Source organism: Nerophis lumbriciformis, linkage group LG22 (genome assembly GCF_033978685.3).
Source record: "Nerophis lumbriciformis linkage group LG22, RoL_Nlum_v2.1, whole genome shotgun sequence".
NCBI lineage: Eukaryota > Metazoa > Chordata > Actinopteri > Syngnathiformes > Syngnathidae > Nerophis > Nerophis lumbriciformis.
In genome coordinates, this window is record NC_084569.2 from 8,545,109 (window position 1) to 8,571,397 (window position 26,289).

Here is a 26,289-nt window from a genome sequence, read left to right on the forward strand (position 1 = left end):
CCCATATATCCTCTTACTACCAAGTTAGCCAGGCACTACCTCGCCATACCTGCTACCTCCGTGCCCAGCCAAAGGGTATTTTCCACAGCTGGAGACATTTTAACTGCAAGCAGGTCTGTTCTTTCTGCAGACAATGTGGATAAACTAATTTTTCTGGCAAAAAAACATGAAAATTTAGTGAAAGTCACCAGGGTTAAAGGCTAATCTGAGGCTGAGTTGACTTGAAACTGTTTAATGTTGCGCTTTTTGTATGTAGAAGAAAAGTTTTGTCATTTTATTTAATCTGATCAACAACTCGAAGCAGTTTAATGTTGCACTTTATATGTGGAAATGTTGCACTTTATATGTAGAAAGGTTTTGTTAAGAAACCAATTCTGAGCCTTATTTTATTTAGTTTTTCTTTTATATATGTTGACCACATTAACCCTGGCAATGGACCCTGTGTGTATACCAGTGACGTGCAGTCACTAGAGGCAGGTGAGGCGGGGCCTCACCTGCCATCATGGAAAGAAAAAAAATGTAAAAAGAAAAAAAAAAAATAAATTGTTATATGTATCCAGTGATTATACTATAAAGTTATTTTCCATTTAACTTCACCAGTTTTAGATTATTTTTATTCAAAATCGCTGAATTTTCACATTTGCCGTTCAAATACTGAGAAGAGACGGTGCGGTGAACAGCAGCCAGTTGAGGCACGTCACTCAGTGCCGCAACATGGATTGCGCAATGACTCGGCTAACTGCTGGCCTGCTGTGCAGTGAGACTGTATTGCTATATGAATTATATTATACATTTCCATAGTTTAGTTAGCTGAGGTATATAATGTACAGTGTATTTTGTCAACAACTGTATGTGTGTAAAGTATTTCTTGTGCTGAGCGATCATAAAACGGCTGCAAAAGACGCACTGGCTGAGGCTCGCCTCCTGCACCCCCGCCGTAGAATTGTTATACCAACTAAAGCCCACACTTAAACTTTCCACGTGCAAGATTGAATCTATTTTAAAATATTATTTTATAAGAAGCCAAAAAGTGCAAAAACAATAATGTTGGTGTTGGAGGAGTTGTGAATGACTGCAGGGACACAACATTAGATACACCTGCAGACTGCAGGTGTACCTAATTCACAACTCCTCCAACACGAACATTATTGTTTTTGCACTTTTTGGCTTCTTATTAAATAACTTTTGTAACCTATTTTCATGGGCTTTCCTCTTTGTGATGTTAAGTTCCTGTTATGCGCTGTTATACAGTATATGCCTTGAGCTCTTATTTTGAAGGCGCTAAGAGCGGAAGTGATGTCACGTTGCGGAGGTTTTTGCAAGAAGGTAAATAAAGTGGTCCTCGTGTAAACTGGAGCCTCCGTGTTTGTTATTTTGTAGTTTCATACAGTATAGGCGACATTTATAAACCCTCGGTTACACTTTTTTAAATAGATTCAATCTTGCACGTGGAAAGTTGAAGTGAGGGCTTTAATTGCGGCGCATGGACTTAATTTCTAAGTAAAGGTAAGACCATAATAATGATTTTTTTATTTAATGTGCTTTTTTGTGTGCTACAGTTCGTATGTGTAAAGTTAAAGTTAAGTTAAAGTACCAATGATTGTCACACACACACTAGGTGTAATGAAATTTGTCCTCTGCATTTGACCCATCCCCTTGATCACCCCCTGGGAGGTGAGGGGAGCAGTGGGCAGCAGCGGCGCCGCGCCCGGGAATCATTTTTGGTGATTTAACCCCCAATTCCAACCCTTGATGCTGAGTGCCAAGCAGGGAAGAATGCTGGTATGAGCTTTTAAACATAACCCGTTAACTGCTGCCAATCAAATGATGAATAAGATACTCTTTAGGGTTCATATGTTTGTAAATCTGACTGTGATGAAGTCAGTGCCTCACCAGCCATCAACCTCACCGCACGTCACTGGTGTATACGTATGTTATTGTTATGCTTAGCATTCATGACTGCCTGCTGTTGCACTGATCAGCCTAGTGGTGGCTCACATCCATCACACACAGAGCTATTTTAAAGGGGAACATTATCACCAGACCTATGTAAGCGTCAATATATACCTTGATGTTGCAGAAAAAAGACCATATATTTTTTTAACCGATTTCCGAACTCTAAATGGGTGAATTTTGGCGAATTAAATGTTAAAAAGGATAAAGCCATTGTTTACAAATTTTGGTGAATAAATAACCAGAAAATGTATATTTTGTTGTTTTCTTACTGTCCCGAAAATGAACCGAACCGTGACCTCTAAACCGAGGTACGTACCGAACCGAAATTTTTGTGTACAGTTACACCCTTACCAATTAGTATGCAGTACTACATATCACAATCTGGTTATTTCTGTCTTTTAAAATAAACACCATAGATCCGATTGATTGTTGATCATGGGCTAAATCTAACAAATCAGACTGTTGAATCCAGCCTAAATCCTGTTATGAAAATATAAAAATCTAATTTATTTTCTGACCATATGTTTGTACTTTGTTAATGCCTTCAGTAACCAGCCGACAGAAGCCTCCAGAAGCTCCATACTGAGCTGCACTGACTCCGGTTTAGAGCGAGGCCCGACTGAGCTCCCAAACAGCACCCCAGTCCTAGAGGCGGCAGACCCCTCGGTGGTACCCTTAGGGGGATCTGACACAGCCCCTCAACGAAGAGAGGACACTCCCGCAGCTCCCAAATCTCTCATCCCTGCGAGCGACAGCTTCATTAACAGTCTCGTGTCGGACCGCGACAAAACATCTACGCTCCAACAGACCATCAAACCTCAGGAGGAAGGGGGCCGGTTCTCCCCAGCACAGATCCTCATGAGCCCCGACGCTGCAGGACCCATCACACCTTGGAGTAATGTGGACCTGGAAGGGGCAGAGGGGTCCAGAAGCACACACGCCGCAGCAGGGGCTTGCTCAGGCAATGACACTGCTGCTTACGGACTTGGTCTGGATGGCTCGCACGGGATCGGGGAGGAGGACGGCCCTGTTTGGGCTTGGATCTCTGGAGGAGGCTGCAGTGTGGACGCTTCCTCTCAAATCAGCTGGCTCAGCGCTACAGGTACAATCGGATGGCTTTTTATTTGTGCAAAGCAGAACATTTCCTGCCTAAATCAGAGTGAGATCATTATCATATGTCCATGTAATGTACACTACATTGCCAAAAGTATTTGGCCACCCATCCAATTGATCAGAATGAGGTGTCCTAATCACTTGGCCCAGGCCACAGGTGTATAAAATCAAGCACTTAGGCATGGAGACTCTTTCTACAAACACTTGTGAAAGAATGGGCCGCTCTCAGTGATTACCAGCGTGGAACTGTCATAGGATGCCAGCTGTGCAACAAATCCAATCGTGAAATGTCCTCGCTGCGAAATATTCCAAAGTCAACTGTCGGCTTTATTATAAAAAAATGGAAGAGTTTGGGAACAACAGCAACTCAGCGACCAAGTGGTAGGTCACGTAAACTGACAGAGAGGGGTCAGCGGATGCTGAAGTGCAGTTGCTACAGAGCTCCAAACTTCATGTGACCTTCCAATTAGCCCACGTACAGTACGCAGAGAGCTTCATGGAATGGGTTTCCATGGCCGAGCAGCTGCATCTAAGCCATACATCACCAAGTCCAATGCGAAGCGTAGGATGCGGTGGTGTAAAGCACGTCGCCACTGGACTCTAGTGCAGTGGAGACGCCTTCTCTGGAGTGATGAATCACGCTTTTCCATCTGGCAATCTGATGGACCAGTCTGGGTTTGGAGGTTGCCAGGAGAACGCTACATTTCGGACTGCATTGTGCCGAGTGTGAAATTTAGTGGAGGAGGAATTATGGTGTGGGGTTGTTTTTTCAGGAGTTGGGCTTGGCCCCTTAGTTCCAGTAAAATGAACTTTGAATGCTCCAGGATACCAAAACATTTTGAACATATGCTCCGAACCTTGTGGGAACAGTTTGGAGCGGGCCCCTTCCTCTTCCAACATGACTGTGCACCAGTGCACAAAGCAAGGTCCATAAATACATGGATGACAGTCTGGTGTGGATGAACTTGACTGGCCTGCACAGAGTCCTGACCTGAACCCGATAGAGCACCTTTGGGATGAATTAGAAAGGAGACTGAGAGCCAGGCCTTCTCCACCAACATCAGTGTGTGACCTCACCAATGCGCTTTTGGAAGAATGGTGGAAAATTCCTACAAACACACTCCGCAACCTTGTGGACAGCCTTCCCAGAAGAGTTGAAGCTGTAATAGCTGCAAAAGGTGGACCCACATCATATTGAACCCTATGGGTTAGGAATGGGATGGCACTTCAAGTTCATATGTGAGTCAAGGCAGGTGGCCAAATACTTTTGGCAAAATAGTGTATGTCCACTTCTTTATGTTGTCATTTGCATACATGCGCTGTGGTCTTTATGGTTGTCTGCACATCCGTCTGACTGCTTGTATGTGTGTGTGCATGTGTCAGGTCCTCTGGTCAGCTCTTTGTCACTGACCCCAGTGCAGTCTTCAGCATGGAGCGAGCAGGAGCACAAAGATGATATCAACAAGAAACCTCTAGAAAGGAGCAACGTAAGGGTTCGTTTTAGTTTTAGTTTTTCCCCCCATACTCTTATCTTACCTGTATGTGCTGTGCCTGTAACAGTCCATATGGGTGCGTAAAGGCACACTACGCTGGTGGAGAGACTGGAAACCTCAGCGCTGGTTGGATGTGAGCGTGGCTTTGGAGCAGTCCACCAAATCGGATGGGAAGAAGGACAGCATCTTTTTTGTTTACTACACGCAATACGATGAGAAAAAGGTTAGTGGGTTTTTTTGTACATTTTGGTTGAAATTAGTCTTAAAGTCACGACATTGCTATTCTCGATGTTATCTTCCAGTACCTTCACGTTTTCATCAATGAAGTGACAGCTCTGGTTCCGGTGATACGGGACTGCCACTATGCTTTTGCCGTGTATACCGGCCAGAGGAGCAGACAGAGGTGTCCCCTGCTCCTGGCAGCTCTCACCGAACAGGACATGAATGACTGGGTAACCACTGCAGAGACACTTTTAAGTCCGCAATCCTTGCCTCTATGGCAGCAACATACCTGCCAACTACTCCGGTTTTCCCGTAATTAGTACGGTTTTCATCAACCTATTCCGGGTAACGGTTGCAGTGATAAAAAAATACGTTGTTTTTTTTAAAGTTTTATTCACGAAATCGCGTAACAACAATGACAATCGACACTGCTTCCGGTAACTTCCTATCGAGCCATTCCGAATGCCATGCGCGAGGCTATTTATAGCACCGCTGCCAAGCACGAGGCACCAGTTGCCATTGTTTCCAAACGAGCGAACGATCATGGAATCAGCCGGAGAAAAATCGCAAACGAGTCTTAAACCGAAAAGAAAACTGCAGTCATTCCGTGAAGAATATTCAAAAGCCTATCCGGGAATAATTATCCGTTCCAAAAAGGGTGAAAACTACGCAAATTGCACCTTGTGCAGACAAGATTTTTCGATCGGACACGGAGGAATTAGCGATGTAAAAGACCACGTTGGGACAAAAAAAACACAAGTCTAATGCCGTTGCTAGCGATACAAGTGGAAAACTTTCAATGTTTTTCGTCGCCCAAACAGATTCTTTGGATGTGATAAATGCCGAAGTTTTATTTACGGAGGCAATAATTGAGCATGGACTTCCAATCGCACTGGCTGATCACATGGGACAGTTATTTCGGAAAATGTTTCCCGACTCGAAAATCGCCAAAAAATATGGATGTGGTCGAACCAAAACATCAAACATTATTCAGTGTCTTGGAACAGAATCCTCAAAAAGTATCGCCGATGTCATGAAGACGGAACCATTTAGCATGTCGACTGACGGCAGCACCGATTATGACGATGTAAAACTGTACCCCATTTGTGTTCGATATTTCGATGACGACATTGGAAAAGTATTGTCAGTACTTCTGTCTTTGAGGGAATGCAATACGGCTTCCACAGGCGAAAACATTTACAAAATACTCGCGGAAGAAATAGACTCAAAGGAAATTCCTTGGCAGAATTTGGTTTGTTTTGCTGCCGATAATGCTGCAGTGATGATGAAATCTAAAAAGGGTGTTGCAGCTTTCATTACGGAAATGTCTCCTTCGGTTTACATCGCCGGTAAGTACAGTTCGTAGCATAAAAAAACTCACAAAACATAACATTTTAAGTAAATCTTTTATTACATAAACAATAAATCAAATCAAAAATAATTTCTGTGTACAGTATATCTTTTTATTTGTGATAACGATAACATGTTCAAAACAAAATAATTTCAAACTATTGAAGTTAGCTTACAGAATAAACATGTCAATCAACCCATATGATTTTTGCTGTAATATTTTTGTTTTGAAAAGTCACTGTGACTGATAGAAAAGTGATGGTTTTAGCAACATTTTAACCTGTCTGAATGCTAATAATCATTTTGCGTCGGACCCCCCACCAGGACTTTGTCCTGGACCAACCGGGGCCTGCGGCCCCTAGACCCTGGCTACTAGGTTTTTCTGATTTCAAAAGTTGGCAGGTATGCAGCAAATAAGCTATGATTCTTCCACATATCAACCCGGGGGACGAGAAATGGCAAAACATGCTACGCTACACATCGTAGGAGGATAAGCTAACTGCAAATGAGACATTCTCTATTAGATGCAATGGTTTTCCGTATTGTCCTAACTTGTTCACCGGTCCTCATATGGAAGGTACTTTTCCTTGTTGATGTCTCAAGAAGGGTAGAAATTAGAGATGTCCGATAAATGCTTTAAAATGTAATATCGGAAATTATTTGTATCGGTTTCTACCTCCCGATTTTCCGGGGAGAATCCCGAATTTCAGTGCCCCTCCCGAAAATCTCCCGGGGCAACCATTCTCCCGAATTTCCACCCGGACAACATTATTGGGGGCGTGCCTTTAAGGCACTGCCTTTAGTGTCCTCTACAACCTGTCGTCACGTCTGCTTTTCCTCCATACAAACAGCGTTTGTAATATATGCGGCTCCTACACACACATAAGTGAATGCAATGCATACTTGATCAACAGCCATACAGGTCACACTGAGGGTGGCCGTATAAACAACTTTAACACTGTTACAAATATGCGCCACACTGTGAACCCACACCAAACAAGAATGACAAACACATTTCGGGAGAACATCCGCACCGTAACACAACATAAAATTAAAAGTAAATTGTAAATTGGGAGGTGTGTCTGTTAAAATCATGGTTGTTTTTACAAATGATGACAGATGTGAACAAGAGCATGTTTATGTGTGATGATGTAAATGAGGTGTGGTTGTATTGTATATTAAGTATGTGTCCATGAAAGGGCATTTTATGACTTTTTTTCTTAATACTTGTGTATGATTTTATTGCATGATTTTTTTTATCCGTTTAATTTAGGTAGCCAGGGACTGCGGATGGAAATGAGCTATTTAGCTGTAATCTGGTACAGAACATATATCTGTCTTTGAGCGTAATGTTTCTGTGCATTGTCCCTTCAAACAAAGACTAAACTAAAACTAATAAACACAACAGAACAAATACCCAGAAACCCTTGCAGCACTAACTCTTCCGGGACGCTACAATATACACCCCCCGCTACCACCAAACCCCGCCGCCTCCCCCCCATCTCCCGAATTCGGAGGTCTCAAGGTTGGCAAGTATGCTCTAGTGGACCGAAGCTGTGTACCTTCATTGTTTTTTGTAGCTGTTGTTCTGAGGCATGTTTAAAATTGTTTTAAAATAATGCTCTTTGTGAAAGTCAAAGTATAGTATTTCCCATAGTTGTAATGGGTATCAGGATTATCTCAGGGAGAGCATGTCCCAAATTCCAAGCTGTTTTGAGGTATGTTAAAAAAATAATGCACTTTTTGACTTCAATAATAAATATGGCAGTGCCATGTTGTAATTCCACGACTGTATATATCGGTGTCGGTTGATATCGGTAATTAAGAGTTGGACAATATCGGAATATTGGATATCGGCAAAAAGCCAATATCGGACATCTCTAGTAGAAATACAAGAACACACACACACACACACACACACAGATAGCCCGTGCCTAATTCTTTAACCCAATGTGGCCCCGAATCAATAAGTTTGGGGACCCCTGAGTTAGCGTGTCATGATGTTGACTTGTATTGTTGTTTCTGCTGTGTAGTTGACTCTGTTGTCTGACTGTTGCTGCGAGTGTCGAGGGATCACTGCTCCCCCGTCCAGACATGCTTTGTGGTCCACGACGTCGAAAGGGGACATTTTTGTCCATGAGCCGTCCTTCTCCCTGGAGGCTGCCACTCACACACTGACATGTGACCTCATGTGAGACTCATTTATGGCTTTTTTTTTTCTTTCCTGTGTGGATTCCACCTAACATGCTAACTAACTTAACACCTTGTGAAAAGTCTGGCCTCTAACATGCTTAACGCTCGCTGCTTCCGCTGTGTGGTGCTGCAGGTTCTGGCGCCAGGTCCCCGGTCACCTGCGCTGTGTAGAGTCTAACAGTCTGGGGCTGGTGTGGGGCATCGGGTGGGATGGCACTGCCTGGGTGTACGGTGGGCGTTGCGGGCAACAGGCCACCCCGGGTAAAAATGCTCTCCTCCCTGTGGACATTTTCACTCATTATACCCACATTTCCCTAGCGACTGTCCGAGAGATAATTATGATAATACACTGAGAGTTGTCCCTAGTATTGCTTACAAATGTATAAACTACTACTTGTATCAGGGGTGTCAAACGTACGGCCCACACTGCAAAAACTGAAATCTAAGTAAGATAAAATATGTCAAATAAGGGTGATATTTGCTTATTTTCTGTCTGATAAGATAATTCTTCTCACTATGCAGATTTTATGTTAGTATTTTACTTGTTTTAAGTGTTTTGGTCCTAAATGATCTCAGTAAGATATAACAGCTTGTTGCTGAGATGTTATGATCTATATTGAGTAAAACATGCTTGAAACTAGAATATCAACTGTTGCAAAGCTGTGTCATCAACACTCACAAGTATAAAACTACTTTTTCAAATTAATAATTTCTTACTTCAACCATGAAAAAAAAATGTCAAGATAATGGCACTAGCATTTACTTCATTTAAGAATATTTTTCAACATGTGAATGTGTGTGTGAATGGGTAAATGTGGAAGTAGTGTCAAAGCGCTTTGAGTACCTTGAAAGTAGAAAAGCGCTATACAAGTATAACCCATTTATCATTTATTTATAACATATTGAGCAAAAAGGTCTCTTTTTTTTTCTACCAAGAAAAGTGCACTTGTTATTAGTGAGAATATACTTATTTTAAGGTATTTTTGGGTTCATTGAGGTTAGCTAATTTTACTTGTTTTGGAAAGTCTTGACAAGCCAAATTTCTTCATTCTATTGGCAGATAATTTTGCTTAGTTCAAATAAAATACCCCTAATTTTTGTATTTTTTTTCTTGTTTTTGAACACTGACTTTTTGCAGTGCAAGGGCCGGCCGGATCAGGCTCGCGAACAGGTTTTATCTGGCCTGCGGGAAAAGTTTGCGGTGTATAAAAATGTACCTGAAATTTTTGAATGAAAGAAACAGCTGTTCTAAATGTGTCCACTAGATGTCGCAATAGCAATTATTTGTATCTTTGTAGATGATAAACCACATGATGTTAGTACATCAGTGATCAAACTACATAAACAACAGACTGTAATTTGATTTTGATTACATTTTTTTATCTTGATAAATTGAAAATGAACACCAATGAGTTGACTGATACATCATTTATTCAGAAAATATAAATAACGACAAATAAAGATAGAATACTAACCCGCAACATGTCAGTGTAAAACAAATAACATTATGATTTGTACAATTTCATAATGTGTTTGTTCTATTTTTAAACAAAGAAAACAATCTGAAGTTGTCTTTATTTTTAAGTTATCGTGCCGTGATTTTACCAGTCCGGCCCACTTGGGAGTAGATTTTCCTCCCTGCGGCCCCTGAGCTAAATTTAGTTTGACACCCTGACTTATATCATATCATATTGTTGTATGAATACCTCTTTGTGAAGGCATAACTATTGTATTGGCTCCTGTGTACTTAATATTATGGCTGCTGATTTGATTAATAATCTACAGCACTAGTATCAAACTCAAGGCCCGGGGGCCAGATCTGGCCCTCCACATTGTTTTATTTAGGCTGCAAAAGCCTCAAAATAATCATCTTTCTTACTTCATGTATTCAATCTTTCAATTTTAACATAATTGCATACACTGCATGAAATTGCAAATCTTTTTAACTTTAAATGCAGGCATCCCTCGTTTATTACTGTTAATTATTACTGTGATAAATACATTTCTGCAAAATAGGCATTAAATATTTTCATTGCTCGTGCATAACAACTGTTAACTACCTTCTAAATATGTTTTTAAAATTTATGAGAGCCATTTAGACATAAAATAACAGTCTTTAGTCACCTTTACGCTGTTTTAATCCAATATAATAATGCAGCTGAGGCTGAGCCAATCAGTGGCCCTGATACTGAAGTGTGTTCTGATTGGTTTGTTCTCCTATAGTAGCCAATACTACTGTATTATTGGTATATTTAATTAATTTAGCTATTTTTAAGTTTAATTTAGGACCCCAAAAATTATCGATGTGGTGAAGCTACAGTATTTGACACCCGATATTATATATTAATATTTAATCATGCAACAAACATGTATTCAAAACATTTGTTTTTGTTCAAATGAAAATAAATGCCTAAGTATCTTCTTGTCACCCTGACTTATTACTTCAAAGCGAGGTGTCAATTTGTACGAAAAAAAATTAAACAATCTAATGCATTGTCAATTGTGTAATAACATTGTGAATATTAATATTAATAAAAAGTATTAATTAAATACATAAATCTAATAAATAATTAATAATTAATACAATAATTAAAGACATAAACACATCTAATAAATTATTAATAATTAATAATTGATTAATTAAAGACATAAATAAATCTAATAAATTAATAATGAATATTCATATACTGTATTTTGACTTACAACAGCCCTCTGGGGTTTGGCCCTTAATTAAATAAAGTTTGACACCCCGATCTACAGGATTATTTAAAAAAAAAAAATAATAATAATAACCACTGCACTAATAAAATATGAGATGGTGGTTTTGAGAAAAGATGTTTGCAATATGTGTGTTTGTTTACGTCTATTTGTGTTGTGGTAGATGCAGATGCAGGTGACGTGCACCAGCAGACTGACGCCAGGAGCGTGCACGTGTATGAGAATCAAAGATGGAACCCAGTGACAGGCTACACAGACAAGTAAGACAACAACCATCTTCAATGTGATATGAAAATATGTAACATGATATGTCTTTTTTTTTTTCTCCCCCCAGAGGACTTCCCACTGACCGCCCCATGTGGAGTGACGAGAGTGGACTGAGGGAGTGCACCAAAGGCAACACACACCCACCCTCGCCTCAGTGGTCCTGGGTAAGTGCATTCGGCGCAGGAAGTACAAGGCAATGTTTTTCTTTCATATTTATTTTGCAGTTAATACAGAGCATAAATTCAAACGGGTTTTGTTTCGGTCCTGCTGGCCATGCAAACTGACGAGTAAAGACTGTTATTTCTTTAGCCCATGGCAGGAGGCATTTTTGTCAAGTGGACATCATTTTTCTCAGCAATATATAACAAAAATAAATAATATGACATCGACTGAATAGTATAATACATAAATAAATAAATAAAAACAATGTTACCTTTAACACTGACTGGGATTTGAACTCATAACTCATTTACTATGCAACCACTCACTGTGTATGCCTATGACATCTGCCTAGCAACAAGTGGCCATGATTTTCCAATAGCCTATGACTGTATGGAGGGCCAAATAGGACAAAATAAAATAAATAAATACATCTTTAAATTATGTCATTAATTAAACAAATCATTAAATCAATCGTGAAATATAGAAATCAATAATTAAAGAGTGAAACAATTTATTAAATCATGAAATAATGAAATCAAAAAATTTAATAACATGTACTATATGTATTCAACTCAAACTATAACCAATTACTATGTATGTATTTAATTAATTGTATCCCATTTGGCTCTCCATATTTATGAGCCCTGTCTAGCAACAAATGTCCATTTGTATTCATTGTCCAAAGGGGCAGTTATGACTTATGACATCTGCCTAGCAACAAGAGTTATTGTTCAATGACCTTCTATTGGGTCTTATGTAAGGAGGGTTAAACGTGACAAAATTACATACATCTTCAAACAACTACTTAAATGTGTAATTCATCAAATCATTAAATAGTTACTTCAATGTGTCATTAATTAATTAAATCTTTAAATAAATCATTAAATAATGAAATGGATCATTACATTCTGAAACAAATTAAATAATGTAATCAATAATTAAATCATTCAATAATCAAATATAATTGTACATTAAATTAAAAACATTGATTTATTTAACCCAAATTATAACTTAATTAATGACACATTTGTTTATTTAATTAATTGTATCCGATTTGGCTCTCCATATTTATGAACCCTGTCTAGCAACAAATATCCATTTGTATTCATTGTCCAATGGGGCAGTTATGACTTATGACATCTGCCTAGCAACAAGAATTATTGTTCAATGACCTTCTATTGGGTTCTATGTATGGAGGGCCAAACGTGACAAAATTACATACATCTTCAAACAACTACTTAAATGTGTAATTCATCAAATCACTAAATAGTTACTTCAATGTGTCATTAATTAATTACATCTTTAAATAAATCATTAAATAATTAAATGGATCATTACATTCTGAAACAAATTAAATAATGTAATCAATAATTAAATCATTGAATAATCAAATATAATTTTACATTAAATTAAAAACATTGATTTATTTAACCCAAATTATAACTTAATTAATGACACATTTCAGTAATTATTTAGGGATGTGTTTATTTAATTAATTGCATCCGATTTGGCTCTCCATATTTATGAACCCTGTCTAGCAACAAATGTCCATTTGTATTCATTGTCCAATGGGGCAGTTATGACTTATGACATCTGCCTAGCAACAAGAGTTATTGTTCAATGACCTTCTATTGGGTCTTATGTAAGGAGGGCTAAACGTGACAAAATTACATACATCTTCAAACTATTACTTAAATGTGTAATTCATGAAATCATTAAATAGTTACTTCAATGTGTCATTAATTAATTAAATCTTTAAATAAATCGTTAAATAATGAAATGGATCATTACATTCTGAAACAAATTAAATAATGTAATCAATAATTAAATCATTAAATAATCAAATATAATTTTACATTAAATTAAAAACATTGATTTATTTAACCCAAATTATAACTTAATTAATGACACATTTCAGTAATTAAATGTACATTTACGTACATGTAAATAAACTAGGATGAGTTCAAGGATCACTGAAATTAGTAGGATAAAACGGTACTTGCCAAATACTCTCATCAGTGAAGCATGTATAACATAAACAGTGGGATTTCTAACAATTAGGAAGGTTTGTCTCATGTTTGTTCTCCTACAGAAAATATATTAAAACAAAAAATGGTTTTTTTCTTCATCTTTTTCCATTGTCACACATATCTAAAAGAGATCCAGGGAGCCACTAGGGTGACGCTAAAGAGCCACCTGCGGCTCTAGAGCCGCGGGTAGCTGACCCCCCCGTCCAGTGGGACAGGCGAAAGTTAAGTCTGAGAAAATGCAGTCGTTTATAAATTATTTGATGTTTCTATGCGGCCCAGTAGCAAATGCGGTGGTTGCTGACACCACCTCCCTGTGTCCCAGGTGTCAGAGTGGGCCGTGGACCAGACTGTGCCAGGAGGGACAGATAAAGAAGGATGGCAGTACGCTGCAGACTTTCCCACGTAAGTTTCTTGTTATTGCCAAGTTTGTCTTTGTTTTTATTCCTTTTTATTTTTTAGATTGTGTTGGCATTGGGACATCAGATCCAGCACGGGGAGCCGTACCATGTTCTCTACCTGATTATGTACGGTTTCTTCTTTTTAGAACATTCCATGGACACAAAACCATGAAGGACTTTGTACGGCGTAGACGATGGTCAAGGTAACTACACACACACACACACACACACAAATATAAAAAAAGCTTGTTGTGAAAAATGAGTGGGAATTTCACAAGAAAAAGGTCACAATTTCACAAGAAAAACGTAGAATTTTGGCAGTATTGTAATAAAAGTCGTCATTTTATTCAACGCAAGTCAAAATTTTGCAAGAAAACCTGAACATTTGTGCAATATTATGATAAAAGTTGGAATTTTACTCAATAACAGTCAGTTTTACAAGAAAAGCTTAACATTTGGGGAAATTTATGAAAAGAGTTGCAATTTTACGCGACAAAAGTCACAATTTTATAAGAAAACTTTAACATTTGGGCAATATTATAATAATAATAATTCGAATTTTCCTTGGCAAAATTATGACAAAAGCCATAATTTTACTCAAAAAATTTCAGTATTTTACAAGAACAACCAAAAAAAATTTCAATATTGTGATAAAAGTCAGAATTCTATATGACAAATGTCACCATTTTCCATTAAAAAGTAATAATTTCACATAAAAAAGTAATACTTTTACAAGAAAATATTGCAATATTACAGAAACAGAAAGAATATGAGAAATCATTCCCAATTTTATTGGAAAAAAATCGACACCCTGTGAGAAAAAGAATCCTTTGTCATTTTTTTAATTTTTGTTTAGTTTTTTGTTTGTAATTGGTTTTAAATCTTCATTATTTACTGCAAGTTATTGCAGTATGTCTCTATAAAGATATGTATTTTTTTATAAATCTTGGCCAAAGGTGGTGCATTTCAATTTCTTACACACACTTGTTATTTCATATGTTGACCTGAGGGGGAGCACTTTTAAAAGCGACACACAGTCAATTTGAAAAATCCCTCCTTTTTGGGTCCACCCTCATTTTGATAGATGTCACCAGCAGGGGTGCAAATGAGACATTCTCTATTAGATGCAATGTTATTGGGACCATGATTTATGTCATCACTTGTTCACACCTCCTCATGTGGAAGATACTTTTCCTTCTTCATGTCTCAAGAAGGGTAGAAATACAAGCACACACACATCGTTGCAGATTTGAATCTGCACCAAGTGACGAGGTGTTTTTGTATGTGCAGAAAGTGTAAGATCACATTAAGCGGACCGTGGCAGGAAGTCCCGCCCATCCCTTTGAGTGACATCTCTCTGATGCCGTGCTTGGCTCAAAGCAAGATGGAGGAGGTGCCCCTGTGGGCCCTCAGCGACAAGGGGGGCGTACTGTGTCGGCTTGGGGTCACCACTCAGAACCCCGCGGTGAGGAAATGTGAGAGTGTGGGTTTTAATATGCTTGACATAGTTTCACTTTCACTATGATGTGATGTCACAGGGCACCTCATGGCTTCACGTGGGCACCGACCAGCCCTTTAAGTCCATCTCCATAGGCGGGGCCAATCAAGTGTGGGCCATCGCCAAGGATGGCGCCGTTTTCTACAGGGGCTCTGTGTCCCCCCACAACCCTGCAGGTGAGCAACACCCTTTAACATTGTATTTATGACTATAAATAGCTTATGAAATTACAATAAAAACATTAAAGACAATACAAAATTAAAGTCAAAATACTGGATCATTTCATATTTCTAAAATTACTTAAATACACATTTATTATTACAATAGTGAGGATTTTAGTTATTACATTATTCTTATAAAATGTATGTATTTTTGCTCCTCATGTTACTTTATTCTCATTAAATTTTGACTTGTTTTCACTTTTAATATCTGCTTTGTCTTGTAATTATTTGTTTCCTTCTAGTATAATTTTCCAATAATTGTCATATGACAAAATTTATATTTTTCCATTGAAATGTAAAATAAATAAATAAATACATTTCTTACTCATAAAGTATACCTTTATTCTTTAAAGAAAGTGTTTTTTTTCCATATCATAATTGTCATAAAATTTACAATTTATTTATTTCTTTACTTACATTTTCTTGTTAAAAAAAACAAACAAAACATTATATATATATATATATATGTATATATATATATATATATATATATATGTATATATATATATATATATATATGTATATATTTCTCTCTCCTTGGAGGATTTTCTAATAATCGTTACCATACGACATATATATATATATATATATATATATGTATTTTTTTTTTTTCTCAGACTAAATTATCATTATATTCCTATAAATTACAAAAAAATCCATCTAATATTGTGACTTAATTTTTATAAAATTATATTTTCCTACTAATTTTATGACTTATTTTTTATCAAATTATAATTTTCCTGTAACATCACCACTTTAGTCACACAAAATTGTATTATTTATCTTCCTCATGTGTACACGTGTATCTGGTAAAAAAAAAAAGAGAAAAAAAAGTGTCACATTTCTATTATTTTCCCTGTAAAATGACCTCTTTATTCTCCTAAAATTAGATTTTTTTCCCTTGTAAAACTGTCGCTTTTTTTTGGTCAAATTTTTAATGATATTACATCTTTCCTTTTTTTTTTCTCATGAATTTATTTTAAACAACCAACCAAAATGACTCTCTATCTCCACAATTGAAACAAAATAGCATGCAAATACAATATTGTCATCTGAATAAAGGATAATCAAATTAAAAGAAACATGGTTTTATCCAAAAATAAGCAGGATAAGGCAAAAGCTATAATAATCAACAATGCAACACATCATGTATAACAATATTCAGTATATATTCAGAATACTCAATAATAAAAACACTCAATATTTCATCAAATAGTTTATATACACACCCTAAATATATATGTTTTGCAATATTTATTTGTCCTATGAAAGCACTTTAACCTGTAAAGTTACAAGTGGATTTAATGACATTTAGATACAAGTATTTGAAACTGACCACTTTGCTCATCTCATTCTAACATGTATTGTATTGCAATGTGGTCCATTGCCCCCTACAGGTGAGTGCTGGTACCACATCCCCTCCCCCTCCAGGCAGACCCTGAGACAAGTGTCAGTGGGCCGCACTTCCGTGTTTGCAGTGGATGAAAACTGTACGTGCTACAAAGTCAACCTTCCATGTTCCAACTCTTTTGTTGTATTAATACAGTTAGTTCCCTGTGGTCACCTCAGGTAACCTTTGGTACAGACAAGGCCTCACGCCCAGCTACCCTCAGGGGTCCGCATGGGAGCTCATCTCCAACAACGTCACCAAGGTCTCTGTCGGCCCTCTTGACCAGGTCCGGAGCGCCACAACAGGAAGTTCACGCAATTGCAGACGTCGGCTCAATTTGTTTATTTTGTTCCTTCCTCAGATGTGGATCATAGCAGACGGAATGCCAGGTTTCCCTGCCGAGACCCCTGGAGCGCTTTGCCACCGACTAGGGGTGGGGCCTATGCAGCCTAAAGGTCAACACTGGGACTACGGTCTAGGGGTATGTGGACAATACCGCGATTAAAGTACAAAACCCAAAACCAGTGAAGTTTGGACGTTGTGTAAATGGTAAATAAAAACAGAATACAATGATTTGTTAATCCTTTTCAACTTACCGTATTTTTTGCACTATAAGGCGCACCTAAAAACCTCCAATTTTCTCAAAAGCTAACTGTGCGCCTTATAATCCGGTGCGCCTTATATATGGACCAATATTGAGCCACAACAGGTCTCGCAACTACGGAATGCATAACGTAACCCCAGCCTCTACTGTAGCGTCCATTCTATGCGCCTTATAATGCGGTGCGCCTTATATATGAACAAAGTTTTAAAATAGGCCATCCACTGAAGGTGCGCCTTATAGTGCGGAAAATACGGTATATTCAATCGAATAGACTGCAAAGACGAGATATTTAATGTTCACACTGGAAAATATCAGCTCATTTGGAATTTGATGCCTGCAACATGTTTCAAAAAAGCTGGCACAAGTGGCAAAAAAGACTGAGAAAGTTGAGGAATGCTCATTCGGAACATCCCACAGGCTAATTGGGAACAGGTGGGTGCCATGATTGGGTATAAAAGCAGCTTCCATGAAATGCTCAGTCATTCACAAACAAGGGTGGAGCGAGGGTCACCACTTTGTCAACAAATGCGTGAGCAAATTGTCCAACAGTTTAAGAACAACATTTCTCAACCAGCTATTGCAAGGAATTTAGGGATTTCACCATCTACTGTCACGTTCAAACACTGAGGACATCTATTAAACAAGACAAAAGGCAAGGAATCAAACAGAGACAGAATTCAATTTGGACTCAATATTGAGGAGAGACATGGCCACTGCACTCTCTGTACAGTCCTGCACCACGCTCTGACGAAGAAGGTTTTCGTCTCCTCATTTATTCAGATGTTCAATGTTCACGCACCAACACATGTCACAGCAGGAATGGGAAGTATGTAAAACAGTCATTGTTTTCGGTCGCTTTGAAATCCAAGAAGAGGATTTCTCGGGCTTGGGCTCTTCCTGGATCCAGCTGGGGCAGGTGTTGGAGGACAATGGATAACCCCTCCCGTCTCCTGACCACGGCAACTTCAAGAGGGCAGCGGGTCGTAAATAGCGTTGACCTCGGTTACCAAATAGTTGGAAGAGAGTTTGTGAAATACTTCAGAGAGAGTTCGTTTAACACTTCAAAGAGAGTTCCTCTGGAAGTTGAGCAGATCCTGCCATCTGTCCGTGTTGAAATCACAGTGGCGTTTCACAAGCCTTCTTCCTCTTGTTAGGCCTCGAAAGACAGCATTCATAATACGTTTCTTTTGTGATAACTTACAAACAATTATTCCAACATCTACAGTCCGTAATATCATCAAAAGGTCTCCGAGAATCTGGAGAAATCACTGCACGTAAGCGATTATATTACGCACCTTCCATCCCTCAGGCGGTACTGCATCAAAAAGCGACATCAGTGTGTAAAGGATATCACCACAAGGGCTCAGGAACACTTCAGAAAACCACTGTCAGTAACTACAGTTGGTCGCTACATCTGTAAGTGAAAGTTCAATTTCTACTATGCAAAGCCAAAGCCGTTTATCAACAACACCCAGAAATGCCGCCGGCTTCGCTGGGCCCGAGCTCATTAAGATGGACTGATGGTCTGTGGTCTGACGAGTCCACATTTCAAATTGTCTTTGGAAACTGTGGACGTCGTGTCCAACGGACTAAAGAGGAAAAGAGCCATTTGGATTGTTCTAGGTGCAAAGTGGAAAAGCCAGCATGTGTGATGGTATGGGGGTGTATTCGTGCCCAAGGCATGGGTAAATTACACATCTGAAGGCACCATTAATGCTGAAAGGTACATACAGGTTTTGGAGCAACATATGTTGCCGTCCAAGCAACGTTATCATGGACGCCCCTGCTTATTTCAGCAAGACAATGCCAAGCCACGTGTTACAACAGCGTGGCTTCATAGTAAAAGAGTGCGGGTACTAGACTGGCCTGCCTGTAGTCCAGACCTGTCTCCCGTTCAAAATGTGTGGCGCATTATGAAGCCTAACGTTATCATGGACGCCCCTGCTTATTTCAGCAAGACAATGCCAAGCCACGTGTTACAACAGCGTGGCTTCATAGTAAAAGAGTGCGGGTACTAGACTGGCCTGCCTGTAGTCCAGACCTGTCTCCCGTTCAAAATGTGTGGCGCATTATGAAGCCTAACGTTATCATGGACGCCCCTGCTTATTTCAGCAAGACAATGCCAAGCCAAGTGTTACAACAACGTGGCTTCATAGTAAAAGAGTGCGGGTACTAGACTGGCCTGCCTGTAGTCCAGACCTGTCTCCCGTTCAAAATGTGTGGCGCATTATGAAGCCTAAAATACCACAACTTAAGTGCCCACTTCACCGGTTTTGGGTTTTGTAAATAATGACAACTTGTCCTAATACTTTTTTATATTTGTGGTCCCACCAGGGAGGCTGGGAACACGTCAGCGTGAGGGCCAACTCAGTGGAGGCTCCTCGCACTCAGCACCCACTCCCACCTGGACCCTCACACAGCCCACAGCTTCCAAGCAGAGCCAATGGGAACGCAATGGTGGGTGTTTCCGTTTAAGCCCCGCCCTCTTTGTGTGTGTGCCCGGGTCCTCATTAGACCACTTGGGGACTGAAGGCTGCACAAAGGCAACATGAGGCATTTATGTACATTGTTTTGTATTTTTAAAGGGTTTGGTGTCGGCTTTCATTCCGAACACAAAAGGGCACAAAACATTTCTCCTTTGTGTGTAAGTTATTTAATATAAGTCAGCATGTTATTGCTTTTATTCATTTCTTTGTCTCACTTGTGCACGTTTTTTTTTTTTCCAAAAATGTGACATATGTATGAAAGCTACAGATAAATTATAAGCGGTGGTAAAAGCAATTATTCTGCAATAATATCGCTAAAAATGAGAAAACATCTTCCTGTTAGCCACCAGTTTTCAAAGGCGACTACTGTTCAACTGAAACTTTATCTTACATTCTAATACGAAATAAAAGACTGGAGAAATATTTTGACTGGACAATGGCGGGGCTACATTTATTTTAGAATTTTTTTTTATTTGAACAAATTAGGTGTTTTTCATCGCATTTTTCAAAAATTAAACTACAAAGTGTCCTAGAGCAGGGGTGTCGAACTCAAATACAGAGTGGGCCAAAATGTAAAACTGAACAAAGCCGCGGGCCAAGGTTGAACAAATTAACCTTTTTAACCCAAACAAGTTTTGCATTAAATATTGAACAAGCAAGGCTTATATAACTTTAAAGTGACATGCAAAATCCAGTTTCAAATAATAATAATTTTTGCCAGTCCTGATGTGTGCGTTCAGTTTGGTGAATTTTGAAGCATGTTAAGGGGGTCAAATTGCGACTCAAAGAGGCAAAAGTGACTGTTTTTCGTACTTTTTTGTCTTGAAGGGGGAATTGCCAACATCCTGTTGATTTTTGCCCGAGGATATACAATTATGAGAACTAGGTCTAAGTCAGACCTACATAGAAGTTTTTGTTTCATGTCTCTTCGACCTTCCTAGTGGGAGTTACAGGCAGTCTGTTTTTTTTTTTCCCCTAGGGGGCGCTAGAGCGCAATTTTGATTTTTGCGGTTCGGTTTTTTTATTAAAAGACAATTTTCGCAGGTCCTGATGTGTGGGTCAAATATGGTGAGTTTTGAAGCATGTTAAGTGGGTCAAATTAGTGCTCAAAGAGGCGGCGGAAGAATAATAATAAAGAATAATAAAACCTTACAAATACAATAGGTCCTTATGTCCCATTGCATAAGGACTCCCTTTGGGAGTCCTTATACAATGGGCCATGCGGGCCCTAATAATCAAAAAATATCAATGGCATATCAAATACCATTTAAATAAAAATGTAATGTCTCTTCTATTTGCAGCCTTCTGAGGTAATTATCAATCAATCAATCAATATTTATATAGCCCTAAATCACAAGTGTCTCAAAGGGCTGCACAAGCCACAACGACATCCTCGGTACAAAGCCCACATAAGGGCAAGGAAAAACTCACCCCAGTGGGACGTCGATGTGAATGACTATGAGAAACCTTGGAGAGGACCGCATATGTGGGTAACCCCCCCCCCTCTAGGGGAGACCGAAAGCAATGGATGTCGAGTGGGTCTGACATAATATTGTGAGAGTCCAGTCAATTGTGTCAATTATCAACATTAACTTTTTCCACAGGCTAATAAATTTGAAAATAAAATAATGAATAAAGCAACCATTCAGGACTTTAAACTGCTCAGTTTGCAACACACTGATCTAATCTGATGTGCTCAAGCCAGATACCTGCCGTCTTTTCTTGGATGCTAGTTCATTAATGTCGGGGCTCAGGCTTTGAGCTGAGGCAGCCTTCATTATCCAACGAAAGTGTTCATCAGTCATTATATCTCATAGTCCACCCGGACCACAGTCTTGGGGGCGTGCCTTAAAGGCTCTGCCTTTAACGTCCTCTACGAGCTGTCATCACGTCCGCTTTTCATCCCTTCTAACAACGTGTTGGCCCAGTCACGATATTTATGCGGCTTCTGTACGCACACACACGTGAATGCAACGCATACTTAATCAATAGCCATACAAGTCACACTGAGGGTGGCCGTATAAACAACTTTAACACTGTTACAAATATACGCCACACTGTGAATCCACACCAAACAAGAATGACAAACACATTTCGGGAGAACATCTGCACCGTAACACAACATAAACACAACAGAACAAATACCCAGAACCCCTTGCAGCACTAACTCTTCCGGGACGCTACAAAATACACCCCCCACTACACACACACACACACACCTTGTAGCGGGCCAGAGTTTGACACCCATGTCCTAAACAAATAAAAAAAAATGCATTGAATCATTCAAAATGAAACCCCCAGTACTAAAAGCTAAATTGCTCGGTATAGCTCGGTTGGTAGAGCGGCCGTGCCAGCAACTTGAGGGTTCCAGGTTCGATCCCCGCTTCCGCCATCCTAGTCACTGCCGTTGTGTCCTTGGGCAAGACACTTTACCCACCTGCTCCCAGTGCCACCCACACTGGTTTAAATGTAACTTAGATATTGGCTTTCACTATGTAAAAGCGCTTTGAGTCACTAGAGAAAAAGCGCTATATAAATATAATTCACTTCACTAAATTAATCAAAATTAAAAAAAAGTAAACAATACATTTATAACATATGTAATTGTTTCTTTTTTTAATGTTTTTTCCATTCATGTTTTTATTATTAATACAATTAGAACAAAGACAATAAAATAAATTAATTTATCGTAAACATTTTAAAAAGTAAACAATACAATTAGAACATATGTAATCGTTTGTTTTTTAATGTTTTTTCTATTCATTTTTTTTTATTATTAATACAATTAGAACAAAGACAATAAAATAAATGATCGTAAACATTTAAAAAAGTAAACAATACAATTAGAACATATGTAATTGTTTCTTTTTTTATGTTTTTTCCATTCATTTTTTTTTATTACAATTAGAACAAAGACAATAAAATACATTAATTTATCGTAAAATAATATATTTAAATTGTAGGTGTTATGTCTTAATTTTTTGAATATTTAAAAAATGCATTAGGACAAAAAATACATTGTAAAATAAAAATAAAGTGTTTTAATTTAGGTGGTTATTTTCCTTAGTTGCTCAATGAATAATGCATAAATATTATATTTGGTTATATTCTGTAACTGAAAATTTAAGATAAAACTAAACAAAAAGGAAAAACTTTCAATAAAATTAAAACAAATAAGTTGAAGTAAAAAAAATGTTTTAAATAAACCAAATTCCCGAATCAAAACAAGTTTTGTGTTAATATCCAAAAAGTTGATTAATGCTGCAGTGATTCTTCTTTTTTAGTGTTTGTTGCTATCTTTAATGACCAAAAAGCTGCTCATGTTATTACAAAGTCATTGCACTCTTCATTTGTTTATTTTTATTAGTACAATCAGAACAAAACACAGATAACATAAAAACAAATTAAGTTAAAGCAAAAAAAAAATCATTAAAAACAAGAACTTTTTTTTTTTAAATAAACCAAATTCCCTATTCAAAACAAGTTTTGTGTTTAATATCCAAAAAGTTGATTAATGCTGCAGTGATTCTTCTTTTTTACTGTTTGCTATCTTTAATGACCAAAAAGCTGCTCATGTTATTACAAAGTCATTGCACTCTTCATTTTTTTTTTATTAGTACAATTAGAACAAAACACAGATAACATAAAAACGACAATAAAATAAATTCATTAATTTATCATAAAATAATCTATAAACTTTCAATAAAATTAAAACAAATTAAGTTGAAGCAAAAAAAATCATTAAAAACAAGAACTTTTTTTTTTTTTAAATAAACCAAATTCCCTATTCAAAACAAGTTTTGTGTTTAATATCCAAAAAGTTGATTAATGCTGCAGTGATTCTTCTTTTTTACTGTTTGTTGCTATCTTTAATGACCAAAAAGCTGCTCATGTTATTACAAAGTCATTGCACTCTTCATTTCTTTTTTTTATTAGTACAATTAAAACTAAACACAGATAACATAAACGACAATAAAATAAAATAATTAATTTATTGTAAAATAATCTATTTAAATTGTTGGTGTTATGTCTTAATTTTTTGAATATTTAAAAAATGCATTAGGACAAAAAATACATTGTAAAATAAAATAAACAAAAGTGTTTTAATTTAGGTGGTTATTTTCCTTAGTTGCTCAATGAATAATGCATATATGTGATATTTGGTTGTATTCTGTAGCTGAAAATGTAAGTTAAAACTAAGCAAAAAGGAAAAACTTTAAATAAAATTGAAACAAATTAAGTTGAAGCAAAAAAAATCATTAACAAAAAAACATTAAAAAAATTCCCTAATCAAAACAAGTTTTGTGTTAATATCCAAAAAGTTGATTAATGCTGCAGTGATTCTTCTTTTTTACTGTTTGTTGCTATCTTTAATGACCAAAAAGCTGCTCATGTTATTACAAAGTCATTGCACTCTTCATTTGTTTATTTTTATTAGTACAATCAGAACAAAACACAGATAACATAAAAACAAATTAAGTTAAAGCAAAAAAAAAATCATTAAAAACAAGAACTTTTTTTTTTTAAATAAACCAAATTCCCTATTCAAAACAAGTTTTGTGTTTAATATCCAAAAAGTTGATTAATGCTGCAGTGATTCTTCTTTTTTACTGTTTGCTATCTTTAATGACCAAAAAGCTGCTCATGTTATTACAAAGTCATTGCACTCTTCATTTTTTTTTTATTAGTACAATTAGAACAAAACACAGATAACATAAAAACGACAATAAAATAAATTCATTAATTTATCATAAAATAATCTATAAACTTTCAATAAAATTAAAACAAATTAAGTTGAAGCAAAAAAAATCATTAAAAACAAGAACTTTTTTTTTTTTTAAATAAACCAAATTCCCTATTCAAAACAAGTTTTGTGTTTAATATCCAAAGTTGATTAATGCTGCAGTGATTCTTCTTTTTTACTGTTTGTTGCTATCTTTAATGACCAAAAAGCTGCTCATGTTATTACAAAGTCATTGCACTCTTCATTTCTTTTTTTTATTAGTACAATTAAAACTAAACACAGATAACATAAACGACAATAAAATAAAATAATTAATTTATTGTAAAATAATCTATTTAAATTGTTGGTGTTATGTCTTAATTTTTTGAATATTTAAAAAATGCATTAGGACAAAAAATACATTGTAAAATAAAATAAACAAAAGTGTTTTAATTTAGGTGGTTATTTTCCTTAGTTGCTCAATGAATAATGCATATATGTGATATTTGGTTGTATTCTGTAGCTGAAAATGTAAGTTAAAACTAAGCAAAAAGGAAAAACTTTAAATAAAATTGAAACAAATTAAGTTGAAGCAAAAAAAATCATTAACAAAAAAACATTAAAAAAATTCCCTAATCAAAACAAGTTTTGTGTTAATATCCAAAAAGTTGATTAATGCTGCAGTGATTCTTCTTTTTTACTGTTTGTTGCTATCTTTAATGACCAAAAAGCTGCTCATGTTATTACAAAGTCATTGTACTCTTCATTTTTTTTTTTAGTAGTACAATTAGAACAAAAACACAGATAACATAAAAACGACAATAATATAAAATCATAAATTTATTGTAAAATAATCTATTTAAATTGTTGGTGTTATGTCTTAATTTTTTGAATATTTAAAAAATGCATTGTAAAATAAAATAAACAAAAGTGTTTTAATTTAGGTGGTTATTTTCCTTAGTTGCTCAATAAATAATGCATATATGTGATATTTGGTTATATTCTGTAGCTGAAAATGTAAGTTAAAACTAAGCAAAAAGGAAAAAATCTTCATTTTTTTATTAGTACAATTAGAACAAAAACACAACATAAAAACGACAAAATAAATTCATTAATTTATCGTAAAATAATCTATTTAAATTGGTGTTATGTCTTCATTTTTTGAATATTTAAAAATGCAATAGGACAAAAAATACATTGTAAAAAAAAAAAAAGTGTTTTAATTTAGGTGGTTATTTTCCTTAGTTGCTCAATGAATAATGCATAAATATTATATTTGGTTATATTCTGTAGCTGAAAATTTAAGTTAAAACTAAGCAAAAAGGAAAAACTTTAAATAAAATTAAAACAAATGAAGTTGAAGCAAAAAAAAATCATTAAAAACACAATAAAAATTAAAAAAAGTAAACCAAATTCCCTAATCAAAACAAGTTTTGTGTTAATATCCAAAAAGTTGATTAATGCT

At 36.7% G+C, this 26,289-nt stretch overlaps 1 protein-coding gene across 3 annotated transcripts in view; it reads left to right on the forward strand.

The window, feature by feature from the left end:
• tecpr1b (tectonin beta-propeller repeat containing 1b) overlaps positions 1-20,524 on the forward strand; it is a 44,198-nt gene extending 23,674 nt beyond the window's left edge. Inside the window, exons 11-26 of one of the 3 annotated variants that reach the window (XM_061974315.2) lie at positions 2,505-3,058; positions 4,453-4,562; positions 4,630-4,785; positions 4,865-5,014; positions 8,168-8,325; positions 8,461-8,588; positions 11,209-11,305; positions 11,380-11,476; positions 13,827-13,906; positions 14,049-14,105; positions 15,193-15,367; positions 15,441-15,576; positions 17,019-17,111; positions 17,191-17,297; positions 17,373-17,492; positions 19,950-20,524. In XM_061974315.2, coding sequence (XP_061830299.2) covers positions 2,505-3,058; positions 4,453-4,562; positions 4,630-4,785; positions 4,865-5,014; positions 8,168-8,325; positions 8,461-8,588; positions 11,209-11,305; positions 11,380-11,476; positions 13,827-13,906; positions 14,049-14,105; positions 15,193-15,367; positions 15,441-15,576; positions 17,019-17,111; positions 17,191-17,297; positions 17,373-17,492; positions 19,950-20,090 — 2,359 coding nt within the window. In that variant the 3' untranslated portion in view covers positions 20,091-20,524. The remainder of the gene's footprint in view (positions 1-2,504; positions 3,059-4,452; positions 4,563-4,629; positions 4,786-4,864; positions 5,015-8,167; positions 8,326-8,460; positions 8,589-11,208; positions 11,306-11,379; positions 11,477-13,826; positions 13,907-14,048; positions 14,106-15,192; positions 15,368-15,440; positions 15,577-17,018; positions 17,112-17,190; positions 17,298-17,372; positions 17,493-19,949) is intronic. The other 2 variants (XM_061974316.2, XM_061974317.2) reach the window with 2 other exon arrangements.
• Positions 20,525-26,289: the final 5,765 nt, after the last annotated feature.